At 41.0% G+C, this 12,759-nt stretch overlaps 1 protein-coding gene across 2 annotated transcripts in view; it reads right to left on the bottom strand.

Moving 5' to 3' along the window:
- Nucleotides 1-330: 330 nt before the first annotated feature.
- brpf3b (bromodomain and PHD finger containing, 3b) overlaps nucleotides 331-12,759 on the bottom strand; it is a 57,934-nt gene continuing 45,505 nt past the window's right edge. For both annotated transcript variants that reach the window (XM_055654605.1, XM_055654606.1), the window contains exons 8-13: nucleotides 9,713-10,243; nucleotides 7,914-8,022; nucleotides 4,972-5,078; nucleotides 3,911-4,008; nucleotides 2,364-2,518; nucleotides 331-1,321 (exon numbers count right to left, since the gene is read on the bottom strand). In XM_055654605.1, the coding sequence (XP_055510580.1) occupies nucleotides 1,138-1,321; nucleotides 2,364-2,518; nucleotides 3,911-4,008; nucleotides 4,972-5,078; nucleotides 7,914-8,022; nucleotides 9,713-10,243 (1,184 nt within the window). In that variant the 3' untranslated portion in view covers nucleotides 331-1,137. The remainder of the gene's footprint in view (nucleotides 1,322-2,363; nucleotides 2,519-3,910; nucleotides 4,009-4,971; nucleotides 5,079-7,913; nucleotides 8,023-9,712; nucleotides 10,244-12,759) is intronic.

Genomic DNA, 12,759 nt, shown 5'->3' with positions numbered 1-12,759 from the left:
ACTTATCCATGTTCTCCAGAGATACTGTTTGACCTGCTAAGTTACACCAGCACTTTGTGTCCTTCTTTGCATGGAAGAATGTATTTGTTCTATAACCAGTACACATGACAATTAAACTGTCTGGTCTCTTGACTTACCTGGATATTTCTTCATGAAAATGCAGGTACAGGCCTAAGTTGACTTTAAAAAAAAAAAAAGATTTTACAAAAGAGATTCTCCTCGATGACTTTAAATGCACTGAAATACATCTGCGCAACCAAAGAGGGGCAGCAGTGAGAGTGGCCTATTGAACACTGACATACTGAGTGGAGCCATTAAAATTAGAACGTCTTCATTTCTAGATCACCACATTTAATTCTCAAGAGAAAATATAGCCTCAGACAGTTGGATTGTAATAGATCAGAGGTAAAAGTACAGTTTTGCAAGTGTCAATTCTCTTTCTTTTTCCTGAACCATTACAGCTCTTATAAACAGTACTAGAAAGCAAATAATCTTACTTTCTACAATAAATACATGAACATCCTGTGTAGCACAGTGGACACGCAGCTAATTTTAGGTCCCTAGATATGTCAACGTCATTGATATAATAGCCCGAATACATTAAAAACCAAAATCAAAAATGCAATAAAAAGTGTTTTAAAGTTGTACTACACAGTATACACAGGTCACAAGTCCACTGCATTTAACAGAACAAATACTTTCAAACGTCAAATGGTATTGTTTCTCAAATAAATTACAGTGTGTGCGTACAAAACCCATTACCATCACAGAGAAGCAAAAGATTCATATTTGCAGCCTTGAATAATTTAGTGTATAACAATATAATACAATTATGTACATGTTTTCTCTTCCCCTCGACGTCGACACAAAGGCATTATAAACACTATCAACAGGATCTGTATTCGTAAGTTTAAAGCATGATTTATGTTTAAATGAAGTAAACGTGACAAGAACAAGTCAAAGAAAGGTCATATAAGAATTGGCGGTGCCAGAGGCTCTGTGTCGATCTGCTTAAAAGTATGAAAAAATAAAGAAAGTGTATTTAGTTTTTACAAATGAGCAGAAATTAAGGTCTTTGATGCCTGATGTCACATCGTACAATCTCCTTTTGCAACTTTGGTTATGTTTTTATCTCAGTCACATGTAGTTTGAGGTGAGGAACCCATGCTCCCCGCGTACTCTGCTCAAATGGATCATGGCTCGGTCGTATGCAATTTGAACAGATTTTCGGATGCTTGATTTACGTCCTTCCATCATTTTCAATTTGTCCACTGTGTCGTCAATGCCAAGAGGAAGTAACTTTGATCGAGGAAGCCACTGCCTGTTAATAGATACAACGGGAGATTAGAAAGGTTCCAAATCAAATTGGACAGGAATAAATGAAAAGGACACAAAGTGCTGGAGAAACTCAGCGGGTCAGGAAGTATCGCTGGAGGTCGGCAATGGGAACAGATCTGCCAGCTCCAGCCGGGCCAGAGTTACACTGCATCGGCCGCAAGAGGCTAATTCGACCCGTAAATCGGCACAAAAGTCCCGATGAGGTAGAATCCGGACGCCACACCCAGCCTAGGCATCACATGTGGGGGGGGGGGGGGGGGGGGGGGGGGGGGGGGGGGGGGGGGGGGATTTAACGGGGGACTTAAGCGCGCTCTCATAATTTTGTCCAGATTATATGAGGTGCCAGACCACCAAGTGCCCAAAAATCAGTAGTAGACCTGTAATTGACCAAATTTATTTTTGATTCTCTGCCTCAGAGACTTGGTTCTCTGGATACTTTCAAGAGAGAGCTAGATAGGGCTCTTAAAAATAGCGGTGTCAGGGGAGATGGGGAGAAGGCAGGAACGGGGTACTGATTGTGGATGATCAGCCATGATCACATTGAATGGCAGTGCTGGCTCAAAGGGCCGAATGGCCTACTCCTCCGCCTATTGTCTATTGATCTTCCACGTTCATCATTAGCTGGGGAATGACATGTGGAAGCTGGTTAATGCAAGGGTATAGAACGGTATAGAACGGAGTTGAGGACACTTCATTACAGAGCAAGACACCAGATACAACTATTTTATATCATATTAAATCAGGACCTTAGGAGAATTTTTAGAAGGTTGTCAAAGCTGCAACCTTTGACATCTTATACAAGAGTCTGCAGATGCTGAAACCTTGAGCAAAAAACAAAGTGATGGTGGAACTCAGCATCTATGAACTGAAATGGATAAGATGGCGTTTTGTGTCAGTACCCTTCTTCAGACCCGAAAAGTCACCTTTCCATATTCTTCAAGATTCTGTCTGACCTGCTGACTTACTCAGGCATTCTGCTTCTTTTTATTTCATAAACCAGCAAAAATACAGTTAAAAATACTTACCATGTTCTTTTGTTGTCAAAAAATAAAACTAGATATAATTTTTCTCCAGCTTCAGCGTGCATTTGTTCTCCTAGTTTGATGACATCCAGTGGAGGTACAGGTATGGGGACACCGTTGTGATATAAACCATCTCGAGGCATATTCGAATCTATGATCTACGAAGTAAAAAATTACAGAATATAAGGAAACAATATTTTGTATTTGTACAATGCCAGACATGAGCTCTGGGTCAATCTCTTCATATCCAATCAATACTTCAGAGGGCGACACAGTGCACAGCTGGAAGAGCTGCTGCCTCACAGCATCAGAGACCCGAGTTCAATCCTGACTACCTATGCTGTGTGGAGTGTGCACGTTCTCCCTGTGACCGCGTGGGTTTCCTCAGGGTGCTTCGGTTTCCTCCCACTTTCCAAAGATGTGCGGGTTTGTAGGTTAATTGGCCTCTGTAAATTACAGCTAGTGTGAAGGGAGTGGATGAGAAAGTGTGATATCATAGAACCAGTGTTAATGGGTAATCTGTGGTCAGCATGGACTCGGTGGGCTGAAGGACCTGTTTCTGTGCCGTATCATTATATGAATGTAGTATATACATGGCGTAGTCCGACAAATTAAATCAATCGCCAATTCATATTCTTTTCACAATGCTGGCAAATAGATATCTTTTAGTCTTTGAAACTACTGTTTTAGTGGAGATACAGCATGGAAACGGGCCTTTCAGCCCACTGAGTCAACGGCAACCATTGATCACCCGTTCACACTGGTTCTGTGTTAACCCACATTTGCATCCACTTCCCACACAGTCAGGATAATTTAGAGGCCAATTAACCTAGGAAAAACCCACATATCTATGGAAATGGGAGGAGACGGAGCACCCGGAGGAAACCCACATGGTAACAGTAAAAACATGCAAACTCCACACAGACAGCAGTTGAGGATAGGGTAGAACTCTGGTCTTTGGCATGGTGAGGCATCATTGCTACCTGCTGCACCACTGTGCTGCCTTGTCAATCTTTTTTTATACCCACTGGAGAGCGCACAATGCACAAGTCCAAAGTCACATCTGAAATACATCACTTTCAACAGTCAATACTACGGAAATGTACTCTCTCACCTTAAACCTGTGCCCAGAGGTTCTTCATTCCCCTACAGTGGATAATGTGAATTAACCCCCTATGTAGCCCCCTCATGATCTTATATACATGTGTAAGATCACCCCTTATCCTGCTATGCTCCCAGGAATAAAGTCCGGTCCTGCCCAACCTCCCCCTATAACTGGAACACTCAATTCCTGGCAACATCCTCGTGAATTGTCTCGGCACTCTTTCCAACTTAACAACATCTTTCCTATAGCAGGATGACCAAAACTGAACACAATACTCCAAATGTGGCCTCAACTATATCTTGTACGACTGTAACATAACATCCCAACTGTTATACTCAACTTCTATATTCATTCTGGGCTTCTTATTTTTGACTGCCGCACATTAGTAGCAATATAGCTTCATGTGGGGTAATATATTTTAATGAAAAGACAGATTTTGACTTACCAGTGCTGGATAAGAAGGGTACCCTCTGCATTTGGCCCAAACTAGTTCCAGAGGTTCTAAGATAGCATCATTTTCAAAAGGTATCCAGACTCCCCTCCCTATAAATATGTAAGAACAAAAACAACAGTAGTATATATTATCTTACAATTTCACATATTGTAGATTGAAATAACACGTCATAACAATAAAAAGCTCCTCAGATAAATTTTGATATACCTCCCCCTTCAATAAAAAAAAAATACATTGGCATTAATTTCATTTATTTCCACTGTTCTTATGTAATATAACATCCCTATTTTAAATAAAACGGCATCTATTTCTACTGTATTTTAAATCTATCAAAAATAAGACACTGGAGCAAATAATGCCGGAGTAACTCAGCAAATCAAGCAACATCTCTGGAGAAGATGGATAGGTGACGTTTCGGGTTTGGACGTCCGAAGAAGGTTCTCAACCTGAGACGTCACCTATCCATGTACACCAGAGATGTTGTCTGACCCGCTGAGTGATTACTGCGCTTCGAATCATTTTTTCTACCAAAAATACGTTCCGTTGACAAAATAATCAGGACGAGAAAGATGTACAATTGGATATCCATTAAATAAATCATTTTGATGTTTTGGACCTTTTAACATTTTCTTCATAAAAGCTAAGTAAGGCGACCGTAAAACAGATATAAGTATCTCCAGCAGAAAATTAATTAATTCCATGCCGCAACGATCATTTTCATGAAAAACTATATTTTGCAAATTCCACAATCAGTGATGTGAATCACATTAAAACACTTCATAGCACATCATGAATGAAATATTTAAAAAAATTAAATAGGGCCTTTCTGTCTTTCCCACCTCACATTTTTCCTCATTGAGATGCCTTGCCAAGAATTCTAACAAGAAGAGCTGAACGTTGGTAGAATTATAAAAGCAAGCATCACTTATTCTTCTGGCATGCTTTGCAATGCCTCATTAGCAACAGTAATTTCACAGCCACCTATTTCTTACAACTTTATTCTTACAGTCAATTAATTTGTAGCTTAAAGTGCTTATTGCTATGCACTATACCTGATGTGCTGTAATCTCCACAGGATACATCCCCATTGCCATTATCAAGACAATGGGCTCGTGCAAGAGCTGGCTTCCCTCGGCTACGTTTGGGTGGAGACAAGCCACTAAAAGAGGAAAAGCAACATTGATCAATTATGAAGGTAATGGACACAAGCCTACCATGAAGACACAAAGTGCTGGAGTAACACAGAGGCGCAGGCGGCACCTCCGGAGAACATGAATATGTGACAGTTCATGTCAGGACCCTGCTTCGGACCCAAAGGGTTCCCCCACCTGAAATGTCACCCACCCATGTTCTCCAGAGATGCTGCTGACCTGCTGAGATCCTCCAGCACTTTGTATTCTTTTGCATCTCCATTTCCTTGTTCCCGCCTTGAGGACCAATATCAAAGGAACTCATCAACAAATATGACGTAGCATACAATAGTTGTCAACTAGGAGAGGTACATTCAACGATAAAATGAAAGTTCATTTTGCTATGCAATGTGGAATACATCAGTTTCACCTCCTGTGGTTCTAAATAATAACTTACACACTGGGGACAGAAAACATTTTCCTTGCTAATTCCTGTGTAATGTAAGTACATCTTTTGAGTGTTGGGACAACTATGATAACCCAGAGTACTGTACATCAGTCGGAGGAAGGGTCCCAACCTGAAACTTCACCTATTCATGTTCTCCGGAGATGTTGTCAAACCTACTGAGTTATTCCAGCACTTTGTGTCTCTTTTTACTCTCCATATAATATTTTGCGTTTGGATACTAGCTCAAAACTTGCAAATTAATATCAATAAACTAAAATATTTTTGACAAGGTCTATACACAGATAATTTTGTAGTATTTCAGTTTAAGGAACTTTGTGTTTAAGAAAGCACAAATCAACCCGCTGGTTCATTAATAGCATACAAATATGCTCTAGTACATTGCTTATGTATTAACCTATTGTTTCATGACATTGGATCAGTGGGAGAATTAATATTCTTATTTTTTCTCTATTGTATAAGGAGAAGGTTGCTTTGCCTTATATGCAAGAGAAAATAAAACAAAAGCTAAAATAAGAGATGAGGTTTAAGTAAATTGACAAAAGACATCTTAATATGGGTTCATTAAATTTACTGCATTGTAGAAACCTGATCTAAATGTTGGTTTAAAATACTTCTGTAATATATAATTTGCTTAAGAAAGGGGTGATGCAAATTTGATTGTTTCAAATGCAAGTGTATTAATAGAGGGTTTATTTAAATTATGCAGTAATGGATATTATATTTTATTAAAATTGGAATCCACTAAGCCACTCAGTTTTAGATGATTTTCAGCGTGAAAACAGGCCCTTCGGCCCAACGAGTCCGTGTGCAGAGCATTCTCCTGTACACTAGAGCCAATTTACATTCTTTACCAATGTCAATTAACCTACAAACCTGTATGTCTTTGGAATGTGGGAGGAAACCAGAGAACCCGGAGAAAACCCACGCGTTAATGGGAGAAAGTACAAACTCCATACAGACAGCATCTGTAGTCAGGATCGAACCCGGTTCTCTGGCGCTGTAAGGCAGCAACTCTACCGTTGCATCACCGCTTATGCAAAACATTTTTGTTTAAATGTCTATGGTTTTCTTCCATTTTTAAAGCACTGAATGCACTTTTTAAATTACCGGTGCTTTCCAAAACAACCTTCTATTCAATCAAGTTTAAAAAGTTGAAAGTTAATAAAATATTTTCAGTACGCAGATCAAAACGAACACAACTGCTGTGAAGTGTTTACTGCAGAATATCTGACTGCCTACTGTTGAAACAACTTCAGTATCAGAATACAATGCCATATCTGTTTTTTTATCAAAAAGAGTTTCTGATTTTGTCATTATGGGGCGTCAGATTCTCAGTGTTACTCAGCTGGGAATAGGGAAATATAATAAATGAAGCAAATTTATATTTGTGGGCCACTCTATCCAAAAGCCAGGTGCAGAATAGGTTGGTGAGAATTGCCTTCTGTGTCAGAAGCATATACACACGTGCTATATTATTTTAATATATATTATTAACTTTAGAGATCGACTCCCTGAGTCCGCACCGATCACCCCGCACACTAGCACTATCCGAAACACTGGGAACAATTTACAGAAGACAATTAACTTACAAACCAACACTTCTTTGAAGTGTGGGAGGAAACTGGAGCATCTGGAGAAAACCACGTGGTCACAGGGAGAGCATACAGACAGCACCCGTAGTTAGGATCAAACCCAGGTCTCTTGCCCTGTAAGGCAGCAACTCTACCCTGTGCCACTGTGCAGCGAGTTGTCTTTAATACTCTTTTAGTCAGTAATATTGTGGTTGGGATGACAAAAGATTTTTCAAACATGCTACAACTAGTTTTGGCAACACAAGATGTAGCACAGTTTATAGACACAAAAAGCTGGAGTAACTCAGCGGGACAGGCAACATCTCTGGAGAGAAGGAATGGGAGGCGTTTCGGGTCGAAACCCTTCTTCAAACTCAACACATCACCCATTCCTTCTCTCCAGAGATGCTGCCTGTCTCACTGAGTTGCTCCAGCTTTTTGTGTCTATCTTCAGTTTAAACCAGCATCTGCAGTTCCTTCTTACACATGAAGCACAGTTTATCTTCAACATTAGTCTCTCTCCAATAAAACCACGATTTAGGTGCCTGTTCAATGCCCTAATATGTTTTCCAGCAAAAAATGTACAAGAGTAGCATTTTCATTTCTTGCATCAGCAATCCTTACAATATCTGAAAGCCAATTTAAATTTGACAATTATATCATGTTGGGGGGGTGGGGAACAAATGCTTTAAAGAGAGATTTCAATTTGTGATATGGAAAGAACACCTTCCAGCTCATTGATCTACAACTTAAATAGTTTGTAGACTATACAGTTCATTACATGCACAAGGCAGGATAATTCTACAGAACTTTAAAATAAGTACCTGCTACTATCGAAAGCCCCATTACTTCCAAGACTGGAACCACATTCTGAATCCGAGTAGCTCTCTGCGTTTGACAATTGAGCGTGTTTTCCGAAACCATTAGAAAGCCCTGCGCACAAAACAAAGTTTCAACCAAACAGTCCCCTTGTGCAAAACATTTATTTTGAAACATTTTGAAGAGTTGAGTATAGGAGCAAAGAGGTCCTCTGCAGGTGTACAGGGCCCTAGTGAGACCACACCTGAAGTATTGTATGCAGTTTTGGTCTCCCAATTTGAGGAAAGACATTCTTGCTATTGAGGGAGTGCAGCGTAAGTTCACCAGGTTAATTCCTGGATGGCGAGACTGTCATATGCTGAGAGAATGGAGTGGCTGGGCTTGTATACTCTGGAATTTAGAAGGATGAGAGGGAATCTTATTGAAACATATAAGATTATTAAGGGTTTGGACACGCTAGAGACAGGAAACATGTTCCCAATGTTGGGGGAGTCCAGAACCAGGGGCCACAGTTTAAGAATAAGGGGCAAGTCATTTAGAACGGAGATGAAGGAAAACTTTTTCACACAGAGAGTTGTGAGTCTGTGGAATTCTCTGCCTCAGAGAAATCTCTGGATACTTTCAAGAGAGAGCGACAGAGCTCTTAAAGATAGCGGAGTCACGGGATATGGGGAGAAGGCAGTAACAGGGTACTGATTGTAGATGATCAGCCATGATCACATTGAATGGTAGTGCTGGCTCGTAGGGCCGAATGGCCTACTCCTGCACCTATTGTCTGTTGTCTAAATAAGAACTCTTCACATTGACTTCTCCCTGTTAAAGAGCAGCTTTTCACTGACCACAGGGCAACATCGATCGTGGCTGCAAAGAAATCAGCCAGTCACCGTCTAGAGAAGGTTTAGCTGTGGGCCTGTGCACGCTGGAGCTTAGAACGATGAGGGTGTATCTCATTAAAACCTACCGCATAATGAAAGGCCTAGATAGCATGGATGTGGAGAGGGTGTTTCCAGGAGTGGGAGAGTCTAGGGTCAAAAGCCATAGCCTCAGAATAAAAGGGCATATCTTTAGAAAGGAGATGAGGAGGGATTTCTTTAGTCGTGAAAGTAATTTCTTTAGGGCGGTGAATCTGTGGACTTCATTGTCACAGAAGGCTGTGGAGGTCTAGTCAATGGTTTTGTTAACGGCAGAGATTGTCAAATTCTCGATTAGTACAGGTGTCAGGGGTTATGGGGAGAATGGGGTTAAGAGGGAAAGATAGATCAGCCATGATTGAATGGCAAAGTAGACTTGATGGGCCGAATGGCCTAATTATGGACAGTACAGCCAAGGAATGGGTCCTTCGGCCCACAATGTCTGTGCCAAAGACCTGATGCCAAGTACTGATCTCATCTGCCTGTTCATGATCCATATCTCTCTATTCCCTGCATTTCCAAGTACCTTTTTGAAAGCCTCTTAAACGCCAATATCGTATCGACCAGAATAAAAAGATATTCCTTTAAAATGGGGATGAGGAAGAATTTCTTTAGCCAGAGGGTGGTGAATCCGTGGAATTCATTGCCACAGGCAACTGTGGAGGCCAAGTCAATGGATATTTTTAACGCGACGAGTGATAGGTTCTTGAATAGTAAGGGCGTCAAAGGTTGCCGGGTAAAGGCGTGAGAATGGGTTTGAGAGAAAAAAATGGATCAGCTGTGAGTGAGTGGCAGAGCAGACCCGATGGGTCAAATGGCTAATTCTGCTCTTACATCTTGTGATCTGTTGACAAAGAACGTTGATCGTGTAAAAGACCATGAAGAGGGTTTACCTAGCTCTGCTGGAGTGCAGGGAGATTTCTCACTCTCACTGTCCGAACTGCAGCTCAAGCTTTGGGGTCGTTTTCTTGACTTGCGCAAACTCTGCAGTTTTGATAGTGTCCCCGGTGCAGTATTCAGTGCCAATTGTTCTGCTTGGTGCTGACTGTCTCCGTTCTCCAAGGGCTGGCCGCAGCCCTTCTGTAACTTTGCTCCGTTTTTGGCCTTCCGGAAGAGGACAGACGTGCGCCTGCCCACTTCGTTGACGGACTGCGCCGAAGAGTCTGAGGTAGGAAGAGCGAGACCGTTCACTCCGCTATCGCTCAGCAGCCGCTGCAGAGTGTGAGCACCAAGGGCTTCGTTTTGTAGTGTTTTTCTGCTCAGAACATCACTGTCGGATTTAATCCGTTTGTGCAGTCTGCTTTGTACCCTGCTCTCGCTCACGGGTTTGAGGGTAGGAGGGTCCGTGTGGGTTTCAGAGTCTGAGGGTAAAGGTGCCGGCCCTGTAGGCTCCAATGTTGGTGGGAGTGAAGATTTCGAATCCTCTGTAGGAAGAAGAATAAGAGTATAAACATGCAAACTGAAAAAAAACAGGATGGCCCAGTGGTGCAGCAGTGACTACGGGTGTTGTATGTACCTGGGAAAAACCCACACGGTCACCGGGAGTTTGTACATTCTCCCCGTGACCGGGTATGTTTCTCCAGGTGCTCTGGTTTCCTCCCACATTGCAAAGATGTACAGGTTTGTAGGTTAATTGGCTTTGATAAGTTGTAAAATTGTTCCTAGTGTGTAGTAAAGTGTTGTTTATGGGGTGTCTGTCGCTGGTCGGCGTGGATTCGGTGGGCCAAAGGGCCTGTGTCTCTAAAGTTTAAAGTCTAAAAACACTACATATTCTACTTGGGTAGTTTACAACCCAACAGTGTGAACATTGAATTCTCCAATTTTAGTTAACTCTTTACAACACATCCCTCCCCCCCCCTACTGTTCCCCCCCCTTTTCCGCCATGTCCCGTTTCTCGCCTTCAGCTTCCCCTTCACCCTGTCCCCTCCCACCTATATTCCTTCCTCTGGCTTCACATTTCACGCATCTTCTCTCATTCTTTCTGGGAAGTGGACAGGAGAATGAGGTTGAGAGGAAAAGATGAATCAACCATGTTTGAATGGTGGAATAGACTCGAGAGTCGAATGGCCTCATTCTACTCTTATGACATGCAAATACCTTTTGTCTTTGCATATCTGGCCTTTGTTCAACTATTTAATAAAAAATGTCCCTCACCTGTATTCACCTATCACTTGAAAGACCATGTCCCACCCCCACACCTCCATTCCAGCTGTGTTCCCCCAATCTACAATCAGTCTGAAGAATGGGAACCACCCGAATCGTCACCTACGCATGTCTTCCAGAGATGCTGCCTGATCTGCTGAGTCAATCCAGCACTTTCGTGTCTCTTTTTGTGAAATCAGCATCTGTAGTTGTTTGTGTCAACTTTCTCAAGTTTAGTCAATCTTTAAATATTTGCAGGTACACAAAAAAACTGGAGAAACTCAGCGTGTGCAGCAGCATATATGGAGCGAAGGAAATAGACAGGGTTTTCAGAAAAGAAGGGTTTTGGCCCGAAACGTTGCCTATTTCCTTCGCTCCATATATGCTGCTGCACACGCTGAGTTTCTCCAGTTTTTTTGTGTACCTTCGATTTTCCAGCATCTGCAGTTCCTTCTTAAATACTTTAAATATTTGCATTTGTTTATATTATCAGGGATATTTTCCAAATATTGTCAAAATAACCCTGATATCAGTAACAAGAATTAAAGAAAAATATATAATATTGGACCAAAAAATATATATCTAGTAATACTTAAAATTCAGAAATGTTCCTTTCGGACGTAGTATTTTCTATAATTTGTGCAGAAAAGACAACTATGCATATGCCAGGCTGCTGTTTACAGTCATTGCAAACTTCAAAATATAACCATGTCCCTCCTGTATCATAGAAATATGTTTAACTTGACACTTGAAATGCCAAACAGCCATGGTAGTTTGCTCATTATAGAAGGTAGAAATGAAAACCTTAGGTTTCCTTTTACTTGCAGGCTAACTACAATTTAAAATCCACAAAGCTCTTGCTTCTACCAATTTATTGTCTTCATGTTTCTTTCTTTCCTTATCTAACTCTTAAGATATTTCCTATCTTGATCTTGACATCAAATCAAATCATGTGTTACAGGAGCAGAATTAGGCCATTCGGCCCATCAAGTCTATTCCGTCATTCAATCACGGTTGATCCATCTTTCCCTCTCAACTCCATTCTCCTGCCTTCTCCCCATAACTCTTGACACCCTTACTAATCAAGAACCTGTCAATCTCCACTTTAAAAATGCCCGATTACTTAGGTTAAGTGTTAGTTATTTCTTACCCTTCACTATTACTAACATTAAAGAGCCGGTCTTTAATATATATTTATTAAAGTATTATTTTTAAGTGCATCTATTTATAATGATTAAGAACTATTTGTTGCTCCAACATGAATCAAAAGCACAGATCACATTGTCTCTATTCCAAAGCTGTTCAACAAGTAAACTTTAAGCACATATAGATCCAGAAATCTCGGTAAAGTGGTTGAATACCCTACTCATTTGCTTATGAAAAATGCATGGTGTATCTTCCCCTTTGCTCTACCTATTGTACTCGAGTTTGATTTGATTATATTTATGTATTGTATTATATGATCTGTTCGGATAGCATGCAAAACAAAGCTTTTCACTCTACCTGGTACATGTGACAATACTAAACCTACACCTAACCTTACCTCGTTCCACTGCAAAGAAATAATCTAAAATGAATGGACTAAGTTTTTGTTTCAAACATTACGCCAGAACTATTGTTGCTTACTCAAAAGTCAATTCCAGGCATTATCAATGGTATTCTGTAGAAACAAAGAATTGCAGATACTGGTTTATGTCAAAGATAAATAGCTGGAATATGTCAGCGGATCAGGCAGCATCTCTGGAGAAAAACGATAGATGACGTTTCGGATCGGGACTCTTCTTTAGGGGGCGCCGTC

The sequence above is a fragment of the Leucoraja erinacea genome, chromosome 24 (assembly GCF_028641065.1).
Source record: "Leucoraja erinacea ecotype New England chromosome 24, Leri_hhj_1, whole genome shotgun sequence".
Lineage (NCBI taxonomy): Eukaryota > Metazoa > Chordata > Chondrichthyes > Rajiformes > Rajidae > Leucoraja > Leucoraja erinaceus.
This window is presented reverse-complemented; position numbering and strand designations above follow the sequence as displayed.